The sequence below is a fragment of the Acipenser ruthenus genome, chromosome 28 (assembly GCF_902713425.1).
Source record: "Acipenser ruthenus chromosome 28, fAciRut3.2 maternal haplotype, whole genome shotgun sequence".
Taxonomy (NCBI): Eukaryota; Metazoa; Chordata; class Actinopteri; order Acipenseriformes; family Acipenseridae; genus Acipenser; species Acipenser ruthenus.
In genome coordinates, this window is record NC_081216.1 from 18,655,427 (window position 1) to 18,675,769 (window position 20,343).

Genomic DNA, 20,343 nt, shown 5'->3' on the forward strand with positions numbered 1-20,343 from the left:
ACATACAAGATTGTCCCATGGAATGGCTACAGCTTGTCACTAAGTATATACCAGTATAGCCAAACCTTCTGGACTGTTAAACCCTCAAGCTGCAGTGCAGTGCTTCATGACAGATTGCATGTCAACTCTAATATGTTAAAGTAGGGAGATTAGAACCAACCCATACAGATATAGGTAATTCTTCAGGAAAAACAAAAGATATTGTCAAGGGCCTGATCCACACCCTTATTTGTGACTAACCAAGCACCCACTTCAAATGCAGGTATGAATAACACCACATTTATCCACTACAATTTTTTTTTCCTTTTTCAGGAAAGGTTGAATTTCTTATTTTGCTAACCAGGTATTTTTAGTATTTGTTTAGCATTATTAGTAACTTTTTAAAGAGTTATAGAACACCCCCTGTCTTGTCTAGAGTCACCACGACATAACAGTTACATTACAGTTGCAAAACGTATCTTTAAATATAATCAGCATTATTTTGGTAATTTGATTCCATATGCTCTTAAACAACTTGGTTGCACAAAGTAAAATGTGATTGTAATTTGTAGAAGTGTTCTGTTGAGAGATTAGTATCAGATGGTATTGTTAAAGCATTAACATGCTACAAAAAATAAGCCAAAACTGTAATTTAAGGGCATTTTACTGTACCAAGGAATGCAACTGGATTGGTCAGCCACTTTTTAAAGGGATAGTCCTGGGATAACGATATATACATGGGTGATGCAATCCAGGGAATTCTTCTGTAAAATATGCCCAAAAAAATCCAGCTGTGGCTAATACTGGTGGGTGTAGGTTGATCAAATCTGCCTCATGATGCTGTAATTCTTAAAGGAGGTCTGATAAAACCTTGATGAGCAGCTTTGATTAATAACTGCCATTAGTAATTATTCTTCCTGGCGGACAGACCATATTAAAAATGATGTAATCCCTTCCCCACTTCTACAAGAGATTAAGGTGAAGAAAAGCCTCTATAGTCTGATTTTATGACTCATTGTGAGAGGCTGACAAGATACTACTACTACTAATCTTCTGATACAGATCACCAAAGCATCCAGTAGTCTTTGATTGCATGATTGAACATGATCTGGTTGTTTTTCTTGTACAATTTGCTCTAAGCCCCATTACATCATTTGCCTGTACAATAAACCACCCAACAGGTTGATCACTGCTTATATGGGAAGTGTAAAATTGAGTGCCACAGCATTTGCTAGGGAAGATGACAACTGTATGTGAGCGATGATTTACATTAATCAGCCAGCTATCAGTCATTATTCCTGTTTAACTGTGCTTAAAGTAGAGTGAATAAGATAATTTTGTGAAATACATTACATTCACAGTTTGGTTGAATGATATACATTTTAATAAAAATATGTATCCATTTTTTAATTCTTAAATACCACTTGGAAATATCATCATGTCAATGTTCGATTTTTAAAATGCATTTATTTATTTTTGATGAATAGGTTTTAAAAAAATGTTATGATTGCTAATAAACTTGACGTTCTATTTATACAGTAACAGCATTAAGAAGATACAGCCCCAGATACCCATCTCCAGAATTGACAACAGACTGGAGCAGTACACACATGCCATAGAGGTAGTGTTTCACTCATTGTACACAATGGGAACTTTTTTGAAGCTAGAGCAAATGCAAAGGAACATTTTAAGATCCAAATAAAATATTCCTCTGTGATCTATCTTCAAAATAGGACCTAGAGGTTCTAACCAATTCATTCATTTTGAAATTCTACTCAGGCAACAAAAGACAGTTCATCATGTACAGTCAAATAAGCTTTTCTGCTTCAACTGTACAGTAAGCGTGTACCCTACTCATGTTTATGGAAGCATGTTTGTTTTTCTAAGAAATAATAGCCACATGATGTTGCACTTCTGAAAAGAACAATCACAAATGAACATTCCAAAGCATTAAAAACGGACTGAACATGGTGCTGTGGATTATGTGTCAGCTAAGGTCATTTTGAACAGAGCTATTTGGATAATCTGTGGATGTTGGGTTTCACTGTGTATAAATACTGCTAAAGCATTAAAAGCAAGCATGCTATTAAAACTTGCTGTTGGTACTAGTGGGTTCTGATCTCTCTGTTTTATTAGAGATTATTAGATCATTGGTAGCTAGTAAACATTTCTAATGATACTGTCTGAATAATAAAGGATTTAAGCTTGTCCACGAGAAGGTACAAGGAAGGAACTATGCCAAAATCTAATTAAAACCAAATCCGATAGGAGGCAATACCAGGCTCCTTGCCATCACTGTAATTCCCACCACTGTGATACCACAATGCAACGATATCTTCTTTGGTTCAAAGGCTTTAACATTGCCAGGTTTCCTTAAGCCCTGAAGGGGGCCTCGTCAGAAGACTACAAAGGTGTTTGACGTGAAAGAAAACCAAAAGAAAACCAATGACCTCTTCCATAACAGTTACAGTTAAAGATACTAAAAAAAAAAAGAATAATGCACCTCTGGCGATGGTGTTCTTCTGATGAGGTTTACAGTTTACTGTATGTATGCTTTTTGAAGAGGCTAGCACAATGGTGTCCTTATCTGTGCTCTGTTATTAGTGTATATTTGTGCTACGTAGAGGGTGGGTTCATGATGTCCTTAGATTAGGTCATCACTCGTAACCACAGAGCCATATATACAAAAACAAATACTTACTTTACAAATGTCTTTGGTGTCTTTGCTGTCGCCATGCAACATGCCATTGCGAGTATTAACCTCTTTACCTTCAGACTCATCAAATTACAAAATACTTCACAGTGGTCCCTTTAAACTCTGTTTAAGTAATGCACTGGTGTCAGTACAGTATTTAATGTATTGGATATAGTACCATCTTTAATGGATGGAACTTAAGGGGATACAAGTCAAAAGTCTGCAACCAACAAATGCTAGGGAAAGTATATCACAGGAGCTAGTACTTTGTTATTGTCCAGCGACTACAATTACACATTCTGAAAATGCAATTAAACAGGAGCTGTGATTGTATGCTAAAAGCATGGCATTATGCAGTGACGGGTCAGATTTATAGCTGCTAGCTTGTATCCAGTTTGTCTAGTGCAAGTGTGAGCTGACCTTTTCCTTTGAAAGTTTAGCGTCAATGTAATAAACTGGGTGGCATGTCAAGTAAATGAAAATAAATGGTGGCAACATCCCAAGAACAGCTACTTCTTCCATTTACAACCTCTAGGAGATATTCCCCATTTCTCATACAGCAGAAGGTGCATGTGCTGTCTTCAGATGTAATACACATCTGCTTTGTGACACACTTCATCCATAGTGATGTATCGCTGTTCATTTAATTAGTTACAGAGGAAATATTGAAAATGTAAGCTGTTTTTTTTTTTCAACACTGACAGATGGGCTTTATTTGATTAATTCACAAATTTGTTTGGGCCAGGTTGACAATAACTTATACACATACTGTTCTTCAGTGTTTAAAGATTATTCACTAACTCTTTGACCTCAATACTGTATTTCATTTTTGTCATAATTCACATAGTGAAATGAAGAGGGAGTACTGGGTTGCTTAAAGTCTGGAAGCATCTCAATCTCTTAAGGATTATGTTTTTAAATGCTTAAATGTGTGTATGTAAATCCACTTTTAAGAGGCTGTTTGACTGTCCAATGGTGCCTCTTTGCTGGTTAAGTGTTGTGAATGCAGTTACTTTGAATGTTTTTCACCCATGCCACCTGGTGGTAAAATGTTGTCATTGCTTCAAAGATTTTAAAGGGAAAGTAAAATCTAATTTGCCACACAACCAATCAGCTATAAGGCCACTGAAACTTAGTTGGCAGTGAAAATAGACTTTATTTAAGTATAAGTTAAGCCACGTCAATTATCATGTTGTTTGTAGCTTCCCTGTTATACTCTGCAGCAGCAGCACTGTTTTATTAATTCATATGTTTTGTCACGTATTCCCAGAGTTCTACCAAGGAAGCCAAACAATCCCTGATAGACATTCCACAGACTGCTGAACTGGTGGCCTCTAAGAAGAGCCTGTGGGAGGGAGGTGAAGCCTTGAGTCCTTCCTCCTCCAAAGGAACACCATGCAAAGTAAGTGGTCTTAGCTGGAATCACTCTCAGACTGCAGCAAAACAGAACCGGATTGTACCATTGTTAGAGAACAGGAAATACAACTGTTAATGTTTTCTAAACTAATACCAAACTAAGAGGGCTTGTTAATATAGTTACCAAGTTCCTTTTGTTGAAAAAAGAAGTGCAAATTGTGCTTCGACTTCTAATAGGGCCAGTAAGAAACAGTCAGACCATGGCAGCTGACACCCTGCATGACTTTAAATATAGAAGCAATAACAGCAGTGAGACAAACAGTTGTGCTTCCAAACCCATTTTGACCACAACCATTCGTGTGTGCTATGGGGGTTTCATGCCTGAGTGGTTCTTTAGAAACCATTGCTTACTAGAGACCCTCGGGTCTACTGTTGTTCGAATAACATTTACAATGGGCTCTTCACAACTGGATATGGGTGATTTCTTGAACTTAATAGAGCACTCAATTTTAGTAAACTAGTCACTGTTGTGTTTCTGTGGTTGTAACAATGAACTAGTGCATTGGCCCAAGTGTTATAATATATCATACTGAACCTTGGTCAAGCCCGTTGACCACTGTGGGGCCTGTTTAAATTATACTTAAACTTTATTTTAATATTAGGTGTTTTCTATCCTCCTTAGGATACTGAAGGCCTGAAAGTTGGAGTGTCGGACCTCATTACTCAGTGGGTGAAAGGAACCCCAGACGGTAGCAGCAAGAACACTCCCTCCAAACCATCTGTAAGTTGTGTTTCATTTGTCTAACAATTACCGCATTTATTATTAAAAATGCAGTTAAGGTGCAGAACAAATGACTTTAAAAGGTGATGTACAATAATTGCAGGTATTATAAAACAAATACTGCTTGTACTGATAGCTGTTCTGCTGTTGGTTATCTGAAATATAGAAAATAAGTCTTATTTAGAACACATGCAAAAATTTTATATTGTTACAAAAGTGAGTTTATATATCGAGCATCAAAAGAAACGTATCACTATTATAACACATTTATTTTAAAAAAATAATAAGGTATATAAATGATGGACATTGACTAAATGTTTTTGGTTTCTTTTTAATCACTCAGTCATTCATCCTTGACCATGACACGCTTCAGTGACTATGACTGAAGCATATGCTTTTTGAATTATTAAATTATTAGCCATAGGAACATGTTGCCACAAATACAAACACTATTCCTTTCTCCATTAAGATTACTGTACTCATGCTTGCTATTTCCTCTTTCTCTGTCTCCTGTTCTGTTTCCTCAGTTCTCTTATTTCAACTTCATTCATGTCTTGGACTTTTCTTAGTCTTCTTCAAGGTAAACAGCAGCCCTGCCTCTCCCTCTCTGGTTATGCAACTGTTCTGTATTGTTTCCTAATCCTACTGCTACTTCAACATTATTGTGAAACACAACACCGCTTAACTTGGCCTGTGCAATAATAAGTATAGAAAATGTAATCCAATGGCAAGCAATAAATCTAGTCCAATGAAGTACTGTAAATATTGAACACCTGGAGAAAAAACATCACGTCTTGAGCCAAGGATCCCTCCTTGAGTCATTAACCATTGATTAGACTTCCCCCATTTGCCTAAAGCTGTCAGTGTTTATGAAGACATGTGTATGATTTGCAGCTCATTATCTAATCCATTGGTATCTGTTTATGCAAATACCTGTTCCAGCCATTTCTACATCTCCCATTGTTACTGTGTATTTAAACATTTAATTTCAACTACATTTTCTTCACGCTCTGAAGAGCAGCCCTTTCTTTCATTTTCAACTCTCCATGCTTTCGTTTCTGGACTCTTGTTTTGCTACATAGTGTTTGACCTTATTAGAAATGTACACTAAACAACCGATCGACTGCTGCATCGTCTCAAGCAAGATTTGCAGCAGTTTGTTATGGGCATCAATATACTGCATTTCTTCTTTCCTTGAAAAGAAAAAAAATCTATATTAATAAAGGGTGCACCCTTGTGGAAAGTAGATTTTTCTTTTTTTTTAAACCACCTTTTCTGTTTTCATTCGGTGAATTTACATCTGAATTGTACTTTGTTTTATTTCAGGATGTAATGGCAGGCGATGTATTAAACAAAAAGAACATATGGGAAAACAAAATAGATTCAACTCCCTCAGCTAATAAAGGAGCAGCGCTGAAAGTGAGTTGGACCAGGACACCGGACTTCGAACTTTTCCAAACAAATGGAAGTTTAGCCACATCCCTTGATGGCATAGAAGTTAAGAGGGTCTATTCAGTCGATCTATCTCGTTAAAAGAAGGGGGCTTTGAGAAAACCATGATTGTGTATTTCTCTTAAGTGTATGTTTGTCTTTAAAAGCAAGCCAGATTACATGTTTGCAATATTTAAACCATGGCTGTATTTAGATCTGCCACCATGTCCAATAATTCATTCATATATTGAGGACAGCATATCATTTAACCTGCAAATTTGCTTTTCTTCTATTTCCTCAGAGCACACCATCTGGTAAAAGGTACAAATTTATTGTGAGTGGACATGGCAAATATGAGAAAGTTCCAATCAGTGATGACAATCATGCTGAATATACAAATGGTAAGTCAAGTAAGATTTTACATTTTGTATTACCCTACAAGTTTCAGAAGCAGGAGTGTGGGGTGGGGGACTTTATTTGAGTCAGGAAGGTCACAAGAGATCATGATGCTGGTTTGTTTGCCTGTGTTCTTAGTGGTGAAGGACAGTTGACTGCAATGCTGAGCCCCCATGTGCTTATCTGTCTTGGACCAAGGCTTTGGTTTGATTCCAGGCCTCTCTTTTAAAAGTTACAGATTAGTTTCACTAAAACTGACATGTTTTGTAATTGTTTTTCAGTATCTATAGATACAGTACTAAGAATATGTATAAGCTGAAGTTATTTCATAAACAGTAATTAGGGATAGGGTTTTCCTTTTGAATTTTCCAGTCTTGATAAGGGTTTGTAAAATGGTAATGCATGATAATTAATAATCCGACATCTTGTGATAAGAGGAATTATAACAGGAGCTGGGTTATTTTTAAACCATTACAGATCTCTGTGTAATTTTTATAACAAACTTGTTACTATCGTTGTCTGCTGTGCTCTAAATAGTCATTGCAATTTCTTTTTAACAAGAAGTGATTGTTATGTTGTCATCTTGGATGGTCATTGAGACGCTACATTAGTCAACTTGGCCCACCATTTTGCCTTTATCTGAGTGTAGTGCTCTTAAATTTCTGTTCTGCACACATTCAACCTATTCTACTGAATGAGTTCTATTCTACTGAGTGAATTGTGAACAATCAAATAAGCTCAGGAGAAATGTCTCAGTTGATTAAAATTAAATATCATCAGAATCATGATTATTTTTTGAAATCCTGCCACAGCATGATCACAGGAAGCTTGTTATTAAAAGCCATCCTTGACTTTCAACACAATCGGAGTAAGACTAATAAAGAGGCTACTTGTCCAGTAGACAAGCATTTTTGTGTGTGTGTGTGTGTGTGTGTTGTCTTTTGGTTCAGGATATTGCTCCTGAGTGGTCAGCAGCCTAGAGAGATCAGGGACTGAAATCCTGAGTTGATGACAGCTTTCAAAACACTTTATTCACATAGGGACAATAGTTCTCTGTTCCAAAGCAACCTTATTTATATAAAGCAATAATGAAATCACTGTCTAATCCATAACATTACATTGTTATTAATTTAGGAATACATATTATTGTATTGGTTATTAATGTTGATTTTAGCATCTCTATCAGGAACCATCCTTTGTATTAAAACACATTGGTAGATATCAGGTTTTTAAATGTTGAGCAAAAAAATACAGGCTGCATATAATGTATGTTTATACTAGAAATTACAATACAGATATTTAAGCAGACTGCAATTACATAAAGCAGAGAACAATGGGTATACATTTTTATATACAAGTCAAAATGATTAAGCTACAATTATCCTTTACAAGGCTGAACATCCTTCCCCCTCAAATATTCACATACAGTAGCTGTAGGGTGAGGTCAAAACATTAATATTAGATATAAATATTATACAAAAAGTTATATTTTTTGAGTTGTGTTTTGTCCATCAAAGTCAATACTGCTCTTGTATCAAAACCTGCTGTGAGCAGTACTGTATCAACTTCATGGGTAATGTAGATATTGATCTGGATTGTCTGTGGTTTGTTCATACATGGTTTTGAAAAAACTACAACTGTGTCCGATGTCATGTGCTTAATCCCTTGTGTGTTTATAGAGAGAGGACATGTGTTATCAGATAACCCTGATGTGCCATGATGTAAACCAAGCGATCCTAAGCCTATTTGCCTCCAACTAGGAAAGGGACAGAAAGCGGTGCCTTGACCTCTAGCCAATAGGGTCATTCCTGGCACAAAGGTTGTTCCTCTGTTTGGAATGTTCATGCTCACTCAATAAGCTCTAAAATGTGTTTGGCACCACCTGGTGTCCCAAAATTACAATATGACTATTTGTAAAGAATATTCTCTTAAAGAGTAACATTCTAGTTTTCAGCACATTCCTTGAAATTATTAATGAATACTATTGAAAGCCAGTGAACAGTTATAACACAAAATACTTCAATGACTTTGCTCTCAAGTTTAGCCCAGCCAGGCTTGGCATTTTCACTTTTCTGTGCATTGAACTCTTGTCCTGACCCTTTATTGATCATTTCTCTCTGTTTTGCTGTTTTCCATCTTAACATTAACACTTGTTAAACATACACAATTAAGAAGCAGATACAATATCATATAACTATCCTAGAAAATTACAAGGGTGTTTCAAATTAAATAGATTAAAGGCTTAGGAATGCTTCACTAACTCCTCACATTTTGTTTCCTGCATCTAAAATAACTTTTGCCATCTTGCCACTGTCTTGTAATGAAACCGAAATAGTTGGGCATTGGTTCCAAACTGACTTCCCCTCAGGACCTTCTTCCCTGGGCAAAAATCAGTCACTTGGTGCCAGGTCTGGGCTGTATACAGATGCATGTGGCAGGATCTGACAAGACCCAGCCTTGATCTGACAAGACCCAGCCTTGATCTGACAAGACCCAGTCTTGATCTGACAAGACCCAGCCTTGATCAAATATACTTTTTACCTTGTGCTTGTCATGCCTCATCCTCAGCGCTAATACAACATTCATTGAATTTCTCTAAGCACTTGTACACCTAACGTATTGTTACACATAGCCTTCACCCTTTGGCTAAATGCTGTCACCAGAGTCATACTTTCTGACCTCAGATTTTCAAACCTGCACTCCCATGCTGCCATTTTAAAAAGAAACCATTCCCAGAATTCACTGCATGCATGTGTTGATAAATGGTGCCAACTGAAAGCTAAATGCGGTATGTCCCTATCCAATGACTTATATTGGTAACAGGCATATATAATTTGCATATCTAAAATTAATCTAGACCCCATTTGAAACACCCTCATAAATTGAACTCTACAGTAATACTAAAAGAAACCTAGATTAAATAAATATTATGGCATTTTCATAACCATTACTAAGTATAGCTGTGTCAGGGCAATGCGATTTACATTTAATTCAGAGCTTAAAGTGCAACTTGGTATGATTATGAAATATCACATTTATCTTCACTCATGTATTATTGTTTAGATTCGCTTTGTATATCATTTTCTGTTTCAATCATCATATCCTGGAGACTTTTTAAATTTAAAACACCCCTGTGGCCTTAATATAGTTCTCAAACATGTCTTCTCAATAAATACGGCTGGTACACCAGAGTGTGACCATTAACCTGTCCTCTTGAAATACTTTACCACTAATGGATGCAAGTATGTACATCTGAAAAAAAAACATTGAATAAAGATGGGATATCTTGCATCCACTAGGGGCAGAGTGTTGCAGGGGGACAGGTTAACGGTTACACTGTGGTGTACTAGCTGTACTTAGAGAGAAGACATATTCGCAAGCTCTAAGGGGGTGTTTTAAAAAGTCTCCAGGGTGTGATGACTGAAAAAGAAAATTATATACAATTTGATTCTGCGTAACAATATATTATTGTGATGCTTCAACATTAACATTAGAGGTTTGTTAGAAGTTTGTGTGTATTTATGTTATTAGAAATTATTTGTTTTAAATGGCACTTTGGCAATTTGCAATACCAAGATTTCAACTGGTAGTCTGGAGAATGATTTGCTTTGCACTGTACACACCCTGTCCAAACCTGCTGTTAAAATGCACAGGCGTGATTATCATTTAAATCAATTATATATAGAAATAAACTTTAATGTCAAAATTGTTAACTATGCAAATAGTAGTTTTCTGCTTCCAATCTTTTGTTTAACTTACTCTAGACCTTCAGATCAACTTGTGTCTCTGCATAATTTCCCAGACCATTGTACGATGTGGTGTGGTTTGTTATGCCATCAAACAAGTGTGCTTAAAAACCTTCCTTTTGCAAACAGCTTTAAAATCAAACAGCATAGTTTTCACAAATACATGTGTAAAGATTTATGGAAAAGAATTAAAAAAATGAATTTGTTCTTTACAGATTTTTTCCAGATTTAATAAGGATATGTTATGCTTCAGTTCCAAATTTATGTCTGAAATTTTGAAAAGATTAAAACTATGTTATGAAAATTATCACTTTAAGTGTAAAATATAGGTGCATTGGTTGTTACTGGTAATGAAAATGTTCAGATTTTTATTGCTGGTTTTGCACCAATATATTTAAAAAAAAAAATAATCTTTGTGCAGTATATCTAGCTTAGTCTTGCTTGTTTTTTTACCCTAAAGACGAAACATACATCATTCTCCTTGATACACTGTAGCAATTAATTCATATTGAAAAATACTACTTTCAAATGTGTACTATAATAATTTGACATGTTTAACTTTCATGCACTTTGAAAGAAATCACCAATATGTGTTCTCATCAATCTACATCTCGAGGGTCATTTGCTTTCCAGGCACCTATTTTCAATCTCCAAACATCTTGTCTAACACCTATTACTTACAGAAAAACAGTAGACATTTTGATTTTTAAAGGCAAGGAACTGCTATAACTCTACCAGAGTTGAATATCCACAGCGCTATGCTGTAGAGTTGCATTGTTGTATATTTCTTCATTATTATTTCAATTCCCAACCCTTAGCAATTCTGTTAAAGTCTTTAGGTTCTTCCTCTGTGTTTTTGCGGTTCAGAAGACTCATCTCAAACACAGTAGTGATTTTTGCCAGTGGCCTAGCAGCAGCTTCCTTTAACTTCCTGGCATCAAATCGTGGTTTGTACAAGAGAAGAGGCAGCCTGTAGATGAGTGAAGAAAACTCTCTCTTTTCCTCTTGTTTTGTTTCTGTTTGTTCAGACTTGCTATTGTTGTTAATTTGTTGCTTTATACATTCTTTGGCAGAAAACATTTTGAAGAGGACCGCATCCCACATCTTGGTTGCCCTTGAATCTTTGTGTTTCTCTAAATCCTGACTTTCACTTTTGTTCTCCTCTGGTGAGGGCTTCTCTTCATCCTTTTCCTTGTCTTTCTTTTGTAACGTCTCTTTCTCGGGTTCAGGTTGCTGCTCTGGTTCTGGTTCTGGAAATTTAGGCTCTTCAGGCTCCACAACAAGATGCTTCTTGAGACGGGACCAGCCACTGAATTTGGATTTCAGTGACTTTGCTTTCTGGGGGATTTTCAGCAAAGGTTCTGCTTTGGGAAACGAGTTGGCCTGGTGATTGTCTTTTTCAGAACTTGCTGGTGCAACTTTCTCAGCAGTCTTTTCCTTAGTAACATCAGCCTTGGTTTCTGTGACTTTTGGTGTTTCCTGCAGAAGGCCATCTCCAGCTTGGGGTTTTTTATGTAAAGGATGAACAGGCTGGACTTCGATCTCAGGGGTTATTGACTTGGAATCCTCTGGGACAAGGGCTGCAGCAGTAGTTTCAGTTTCAGGCACAGGGGTTTTAGCTCTTTGAGTCTGAACAGAGGGAGTTTGGGGTTTTGGTGCTTCGTTTGCAGGTGTTTTTGCTTGCTGATTGTCTGACATAGGAGGAATTTCACTTGTAGGAGTTGTAGCTCTAGCTAGTTCATGTGTTGGTGTTTCAGCTCTCAGAATATCACGAGAAGCCGTTTTAGGGCTGGACACTGCATTAGAAGGTGTTTTAGATCTAGGTACTTCATATGAAGTTATTGTAGCTGTGGTTATTCCATAAGAAGGTGTCTTCGGTCTGGGCACTTCATTAGAAGGTGTTTTGGGTCTAGGCATGTCATAGGATGGTGTTATAGCTGTAGGTGCTTCATAAGAGGGTGTTTTGGGTCTTGCCACATCATTAGAAGGTGTTTTAGGTGTGGTTACTTCATATGAAGTTGTTGAAACTGTAGATGTTCCATAATAATGTGTCTTAGGTCTTGACACTTCATTAGAAGGTGTTTTGGGTCTAGGCATTTCATAGGAAGTTGTAGCTGTAGGTGCTCCGTAAGAGGGTGTTTTGGGTCTTGCTACATTATTGGAAGGTGTTTCAGGTGTGGTTACTTCATGCACAGTTGTTGTAGCTGTATGTGTTCCATAATAATATATCTTAGGTCTTGACACTTCATTAGAAGGTGTTTTGGGTATAGGCACTTCATATGAAGGTATTGTCGCAGTAGATATTCCATAAGATGGTGTTTTGGGTCTTGAGGCTTCATAAAATGGAGTTTTAGCTGCGGGTACTTGATAAGTAGGGGTTTTAACTCTGGGTAGATCACACAAAGGAGCTGTCGTTGGAGAGATTCCATAAGAAGGTGTTTTAGGCCTGGGACTTTCATATGAAGGTGTTTTAGGCTTAGACACCTCATTTGATGCTACAGTAGATTTAGAAATTCCATATGAAGGTGTTATAGGTCTTGATATTTCAAGTCTGGGCACTTCATATGACAGTGCTTTAGCAGTAGTAATTTCATAAGTAGTTGTTTGAACTGCAGTGACTTCATTTGTGGATGTTTTAGGCAGGGACATGTCATATGTAGGTGTTTTAGATCTCTGAATTTCATAAGAAGGTGTTTTAGGTCTAGACCATTCATATGAGGGTGCTGCTGGTATAGATATTCCATACAAAGGTGTTTTAGGTCTGGATGCATTGTATAAAGGGGTTTTAGGTCTAGACCATTCATGTAAAGGTGGCCGAGTTATAGGTACTTCATATGAGGTTGTGGTAACTGTAGAAACTTCATATGTAGGCGTTTTAGCTCTCACAACTTGATAATGAAGTGACGTATCTGCAGAGGTTCCATGAGATAGTGTTTTAGGTCTGGGTGCTTCATGTAAAAGTGCTTTAGCTGTAGGAACTTCATGTTTAGTTGTTTCAACTATAGTGGTTTCATATGTAGATGTTTCGGATGTTGTGACTTCATAAGAAGGTGTTTTAAGTGAGGGCACTTGAAGTGAAGATGTAGAAATTTGACTTGTATTTGTTTTAGCTGGAGCTGCCTCAAATGTTGGTGTTTTAGCTCGGTAACCTTCATATGTAAATGTCTTTATTTGAGGAACTTCAAACAAAGGTGTTTTAGCTCTTGGAACTCCAACGGCAGGTGATGGTTGACTGGCAGCTTTAACAGCGTGAGAATTGACTCTTGGGACATCAGAAAGATGGGCCTTATTTGTAGATGCTGTTTCCACTGGGGTTATTGCTTTGGGAACTGTGCTGCTAGCTGAGTGGATTTCCCCATGCAGTGGGTGGACTGGAGACTTTGGTCCTATCTCCTGGACTTTTATTTCCTGCGGAAAAATGAAAATGTTCCTTTCATGACTTGTAGACAGTGGAGTATGTTTGTAAGGCTGACCAGTATGTGCTAAGGGACTTCTTGCAGGGTTAAAAAGCTGGGGTGACAAACTCTCAGACTTGCTGAAAGAAAACGTTTTTTTAGTTGGGTATGGAGATGATACATGTTGAACCAGAGGTTTAACTGAAAACCTTGGGGGCATCAGGGATGCAGCATAGGCAGGTGTTTCGGGTGTCTTTGGCGGTGTTGAATGTTCACTGTGCTCAAGATCCGGACTGGCTTCACTCACTGGAGAGAGACTAGAGCGGAAGGGGATGGGGGTCTGTGATGTTGGGGGAGGTGCCTTTTTCTTAGCTGTTTTCTTTAGTAGTTTCTGAAGCCTGGCATTGTCCTTGCTTGGCTTGGGCAGCAGAGGGGGAGGATACTGCTGGGTCAATCCTGGTTGATTGGCATTTGTAAAAGTGACAGCCATCAGCATTTTAACCCCTGAAATGAAAATACAATTTTAGACAGCTTTTGTAACACAATATATTTATTGAAAACATAACGTTGTGGTTTCACGGTTCGCAACTAATATTCTATAGGTTTCATGGTTAATGTACCTTGAATAAGTTGTGTTGATAAATGATTTGGCAGTCAGGTTAATGTCTTATTTTTATTTTCAGCAGTATCCATCAGCAGTGCTCTCAAAAGAAAATAGATCATGATCTCTGTTCTTAGCTCTGCTCCTAGGCTCTCGGAAACTGTATAGCCCCAGGCCTAGTCAACACTTACACTCTGGCTGTTTATTTAGAATCTGACTGATAAAGTTACAATGCAAAATCATTTTTATTAAATGATTATTATGTATGGAATTTATTTCTAAATCAATAGTATATTAATAAATTCATTGGACTACAATGAACTTTCAACATTTACTCTACCACGTCATGCTAGTATTGCCAAAACCTTTCTCACTGTAATCATTTTCCTCTTCTTGTAATTTCTTGCAGATGGAGCCTACCACGAAGAATCTTGAAAATGTACTGTAACTGATGTCTTTTTTCTTTTCTAATTTATGAACTGTCGCAAGGTGGTTGTTGTAGCTGATATTATCCACACTATTGCTACCTTGTATCACTTAATCCCAGATTAAGTGATACATAATCTTACCTGTCTTTAACATCTTACTTCGTTGTAGAATTCCTAAAATAATCAAGATAATGATTTGCATCTCAGTTACTGAAAACAATAATAATTATTTTCCATCATTATACATTGGCATAATATGCAGTGGGATTTTGTAACTTTTAAAATACAAAAATAAATAGCTTTTTATTAAAAAAAAAAAAAGGTTTAATAATTGTACCTAACATTTCTTCTTTTTACTTTTTGTATTGAACCTGTTCTTGTAATTGCATTGTCTTAATATAAATGCAATGTCTATTTCTAAATGTTATACTGTACAACAAAAAGCTTGCAATGCTTTCTTGGCCAAGACCATAATATCCAAAGGATGTGCACTTGCACCATCAACACACATATAGCCTACAGTAATACAGTGTATTAAGTATCACAAGTTTCATATTTTAGCAACATATTCTACTGGAGTTAATACTGACTTTGTATCAGATTTACAATGGTGCACAAAGTACTGAATGTAAAAACAAGCACACCTGTGTTGGATTGTTGCTTTAATACTTTAGTTAGAGAATGGTACATTACAATATTACAGTTAGGCATTATTAGGACCTGGTGTTTAATGGATCCTCTCAAGCATTTTGTAGAGATCAGGTAAGAACTGCTTTTCCTATTAGCCTTAGCAAAATACGATGCCACTGTATTCTGTGTTCTTACTTTGAATGTCTATTATATCCGCTGTATTATTTTGTTTCTTAAAAAAATAAAGAATGTAAAGTTTCATATTAACATGTGCCTTTTTTCTTAGAAATTGTAAGAACCTTTGTTGTGTTTCTCAAACAGAGTAAACTATACAATTATGGGCCATATCTTTCAATGAACTTTAATTCAACAGTAATGTACGAAACTGAAAAGTATGTGACTTTAGAGTGCCTGAGATGCCTTCCATTACATTACTATCGTGTTTGATAATTGCTTTGTTAAGCCAATAGGTGTTTTTTCGCCTTTCAAAAAATTAATTCAAGACTGGTGTAAACGCTTTGTAAATATGGCCTTATAAGCTTTAAGTTACAGGTAGTGGACAAAAAAATGGAAACACCTGGGTTAATGACCAAACACCTGGGACACCAAGTATATTGAAAGCAAGGGCTTCCACACAGGTGTGGCTCATGCGTTAATTAAGCAAATAACATCCCAGCATGCTTAGGGTCATGTATAAAAATGCTGGACAGGCCTGGTTGTCTATAATTATGGCTAGCATGGCTGCAAGAGACCTCAGTGACTTTGAAAGAGGGGTGATTGTTCGGGCGCGTTCGGCAGGCGCTTCAGTGACCACGACAGCTCAACTTGCTGATGTTTCACGAGCAACGGTGTCTAAGGTGATGTTGGCATGGAACTCCGAGGGAAAAGACATCATCAGCAAAGGGCAACAGTGGGCGGAAGCGCATACTCCAGTATCGTGATATCCATGCATTAATTCGAAGTGCAAGGCAAAACAGGCGAGCAACTGCAGATCAATTGACTGCAAATTTCATCCTGGGGCGCGAGCAGCCAGTTTCATCAAAAATGGTCCGCCGAGAACTCCACAGAGCGGGATATCATAGTGACCCAACGCCCTTTTAAGTGACTTTACATTGGTGTTTCCATTTTTTTGTCCACTACCTGTATATATCGACAAATGGCCTGTGTTACATTTTATCAAAAATGATTCACAGGACAATAATAGAAGTTAAAAAACACTATCCTATTACTACATTTCTTGCTAAAAGTGTAGTACCAGCAAGCGGACGACAACAGACATGGATAACTGTTTTTTTTTTCTTTCTAGCACAGCGTTTAATGCTGCTTGAATATGTGTTAAAGATAGTGTTACACTTATGCTCAGATGACCTTATTACTAGCAGTGATCCTATTACCAACTGCCCCCATGCTGTTTGACACATACTGTAGTCAACTGCAACAGATCACATTTATGTTAAACATAATCTAAGTCATTGGTTCACAATCTTTCAGAGCAAGCTATACAAAATATTGTCTGTTGTGTGCCAATTCATCTGTAGATGTCTGACCATTTGCCTCCGTACATTTTCTATCCATCTGTAAACCTGTATCCATTTCCCTCAATTGTCAAATGTCAATTTTAATTTTACTACGCCCGCCAGGTCAGACATTTATGTTTTTGAGTACGTAACTAATTTTACGTAGTTTGGTTGCATTGCTTGTTATTTTATTCAAACAGAGCAAGTACCTGAACAAGTTCACCGAAGTGGAAAATGTCAACAGCAGTTATGTGTAACACTGGCTGAAATAAACGTCCCCTGGGCAGCTAGAAAGTTCTTACGCCTAATTTTAGGAGGAGGAAAGAAGGGCTATCTTGTGACACCATCACCTGTTGCAGGCCTCTGCTAAGAACTGCCCCACTCTGAGGCCATCACTTTTTCTCTGAGCTGTAAATCACAGGTATTCCACCAGCCCAAAATCAAGGTTCTTTGAACTTGGAACTGAATTTCACACGGAAAATAGGTGATTTAAATTATAATTCCAGTTCAGAATTCTGGTACAACATGATAAAAGCACAGCAACGAGCATGGTAAAGAATGGAGAAGTGCGGTAAAGCATAGTAAAAATGTGTACTGTAATATAAACATACTGTACAAAAAAATCATAGGATACTGCAAAATTAGAGTGCATGTCACAGTGCAAATTTAACAATATCAGGAACTTGTGACACGATTTACAAATAAAATAAACTATTCTACTCAACCACAGTTGTAAATTGCAAGTTTCAGTAAACAGGTATCATACTGTAGATATGAATGGGAGATGTGGATGGAAACCATCTTTAGCAGTTATATTGCTTATTGTAGGAACTAGTTTCCAAAACATAGCAGGTGTTTATGATGTATGCCTTCAATGATGATGATGATACTTGCTGCCTTTAATATTTCACCAGATGTTCAAAATCATAAATTGGGCCATGGTTGTGGGGTTGGGAGGATGAGGCCATATCCACACTCTGGTAATCTAAAACCACCCAAACATGTAGAATAGCTGGCTCCCAAGTGGCTCATCCGGTAAAGGCACTCCACCCGGAGTGCAGGATGCACCCTATAGCTTGGAGATCGCCGGTTCGAATCCAAGCTATGTCACTGCTGACCGTGGACGGCAGTTCCCAGGGGCTGGAGCACAATTGGTCAAACGCTGCCCGGGCGGGGTAAGGGTTAGGTTGGCTGAGGAGTCCTTGGCTCACCACAGACCAGTGACCCCTGTGGCTGGCCGGGCACCTGCAGGCCAGCCTGTACGCAATTCAGAACTGCGTGGTTCTCCGACGCTGTAAGTTCTGGATATGGTTGCAGAGTGCAGTGTGAAAAAAAGTGGACAGCTGACGGCACTCATTTTGGAGGACGCAAGTGCTCATATTTGTCTCTCCCGAGTTAGTTCAGGGGTTGCAGCTGTAAGCCAGGTTGAATAATAATTGGACATTCCAAAAATTGGGAGAAAATTAGAAAATGAATAAAAATAATTGTTAAAAAAAAAAGGAATATTACATTAAGGAAGTCAGACACGCAACAGAGTTTCTGGACCTTGGGTACCAAACTGCAAATGCAAACGCTGCCAGGGTCAAGTTACGTTCACTTTTCTGTGCAAAGCTGGCTTTAGTGTCTGCCATTGCAACAACAAAATATATTAAGTCTTTAAAAAACAAATCCATTCAAAAGCGCTGTAAACTGAATTTCTGAATGTAGTTTATTCATAATTGCGGTTTGAAAATTCTCTAATAACAGAATAAGTGGAGTACATGCATAACTATGAACATTACAAATAAGTAAGAGCCTAAAAATCATTATTGGTTGTTATTTCTTTAGAAAGTGTATTTGCTGTCCTAATTAATATTGATCTCTTAGTTAACTCTTCAAACACCTTTTGGAGAGGATGAGTAAAATAGAAGACAAATACAATAATGCTTTGTATTATCAAAAACATTGACCATTGAAAGTTGTTTGATGTTTAACAAAAAAAGGGATGGTCACATCTTACCATTAACTAAACACCTGCTGCTTTTCTCTGCGTGAAAGCTGATTAATAAATGTAATACAATCTTCCTGTGATCCCCACCACAAGATCCTCTTACTTTTTTAATCTGTTGGTGAAACCATCTTAGTAGAGCAGCTTTTATGTTTGTCGTTTCCCTCAGTGTAAGCGACCACTTGATACATGAGAAGAGGCCATCCTTTTAAGGAACTGGTAGGTTAGATGTTTAGTACACCTCCAGAAAACATGTTCAAATGAGGAAAGATTAATAATAGCCTGACAATAAAAAACAATACAGTACAATGGACATTGAATCTGTCTTCTATTAAAGAGAAGACAACCAGCTTTTGAGTTATTCAAAACAAAGCGCTGTATTTCAAATCCAACACAGAAAACCACCAAACTACCAGATGTCATATTTTGTAAGAATAGGAGACTGGAATATTTATATTATCAAAGCCCAGGAAGAAATTATGTGAATAACTTACCTAGAAGTGCACAATACAGGTGATCAACTCACTTGGGAATAAATACCCTTTAAAGAAAAAAAATATATTTTGTACATTTGTATTTGCTGCAAATGCAGAGCACACAGTTGCACATTTAAAATATGCATTTGTTTCTTAGAATATGAGAATATTGAATGTATTATTCTAATAAATGTGTTGGATTATTGCAGTTCAACCAATCTCTTTAAAGCTTGCTTAATTCAGTTTAAATTAATTGAAACACAACCACCAAATGCACATGCAATATTAAGCAAAGAAAGTTTTAAATTATATAACTTAAGTTTATACATTTTCATATATTTTTGCACTAAAAGCCCATTTTCGGTAGTATATTAAAATTTCCATTGGGCAATAATCTAAATTTTGGGTCAGCTATTAAATTAGGCAACCCTATTCTCTATGAGGAAATGCACTAAGACCGTGCCATCAGCACATTTAGTAACCAATGAATGAAGAAAGTATGAACATGGTTTAGTTTACCTGAGTGAATGGTGGTCGGGGGTTTAGAGGCTGCAGTCGGCAAGTCCCAGGCTTGTGTGTGAGATGAGAAGACACATCTTGATCTTTACTGCAGCCTTCCTACAAATGGAAGGGGCAATCTCAGAGCCACTCCAAAAATAAAACCTTTCCCGAGCCTTTGCTTAATACATATTCCACTGTGAGTTTGCGGTGGCTGTCAACTGCTTCAGGAGGTGTTTTGTAGCACATTAAATAACCTGGGACCCTGATCATTGCATCCACTTTCCTTTTCTAAGTGCAGAGACCCCTACAGGCCATAATGAGATATTTGAAACTTCGAAGGACATGACTTGCCAGCTTAATCAGGGAGATTGTGTCTGCGGTCATTTAGCCAAGGCAGGGTAAATTATTCAATACAGCACCCCCC

At 37.3% G+C, this 20,343-nt stretch overlaps 2 protein-coding genes across 6 annotated transcripts in view; one reads left to right on the top strand and one right to left on the bottom strand.

Annotated features, from left to right (window-relative positions):
* LOC117434963 (non-muscle caldesmon) overlaps positions 1–15,705 on the top strand; it is a 64,384-nt gene extending 48,679 nt beyond the window's left edge. For 3 of the 5 annotated variants that reach the window (XM_059002937.1, XM_059002938.1, XM_059002939.1), the window contains exons 9-14: positions 1,519–1,600; positions 3,945–4,076; positions 4,713–4,811; positions 6,138–6,308; positions 6,544–6,643; positions 14,790–15,705. In XM_059002937.1, coding sequence (XP_058858920.1) covers positions 1,519–1,600; positions 3,945–4,076; positions 4,713–4,811; positions 6,138–6,308; positions 6,544–6,643; positions 14,790–14,815 — 610 coding nt within the window. In that variant the 3' untranslated portion in view covers positions 14,816–15,705. The remainder of the gene's footprint in view (positions 1–1,518; positions 1,601–3,944; positions 4,077–4,712; positions 4,812–6,137; positions 6,309–6,543; positions 6,644–14,789) is intronic. The other 2 variants (XM_059002940.1, XM_034057717.3) reach the window with 1 other exon arrangement.
* prr33 (proline rich 33) lies at positions 7,654–20,148 on the bottom strand. Its single transcript, XM_034057716.3, has 3 exons — positions 19,938–20,148; positions 19,437–19,483; positions 7,654–14,283 (listed from the first exon to the last, which is right to left on the bottom strand). The coding sequence occupies exon 3, from the start codon at positions 14,273–14,275 to the stop codon at positions 11,180–11,182; it is 3,096 nt and encodes a 1,031-aa protein (XP_033913607.3). The 5' UTR covers positions 14,276–14,283; positions 19,437–19,483; positions 19,938–20,148; the 3' UTR covers positions 7,654–11,179.
* Between the last annotated feature and the right edge of the window lie 195 nt (positions 20,149–20,343).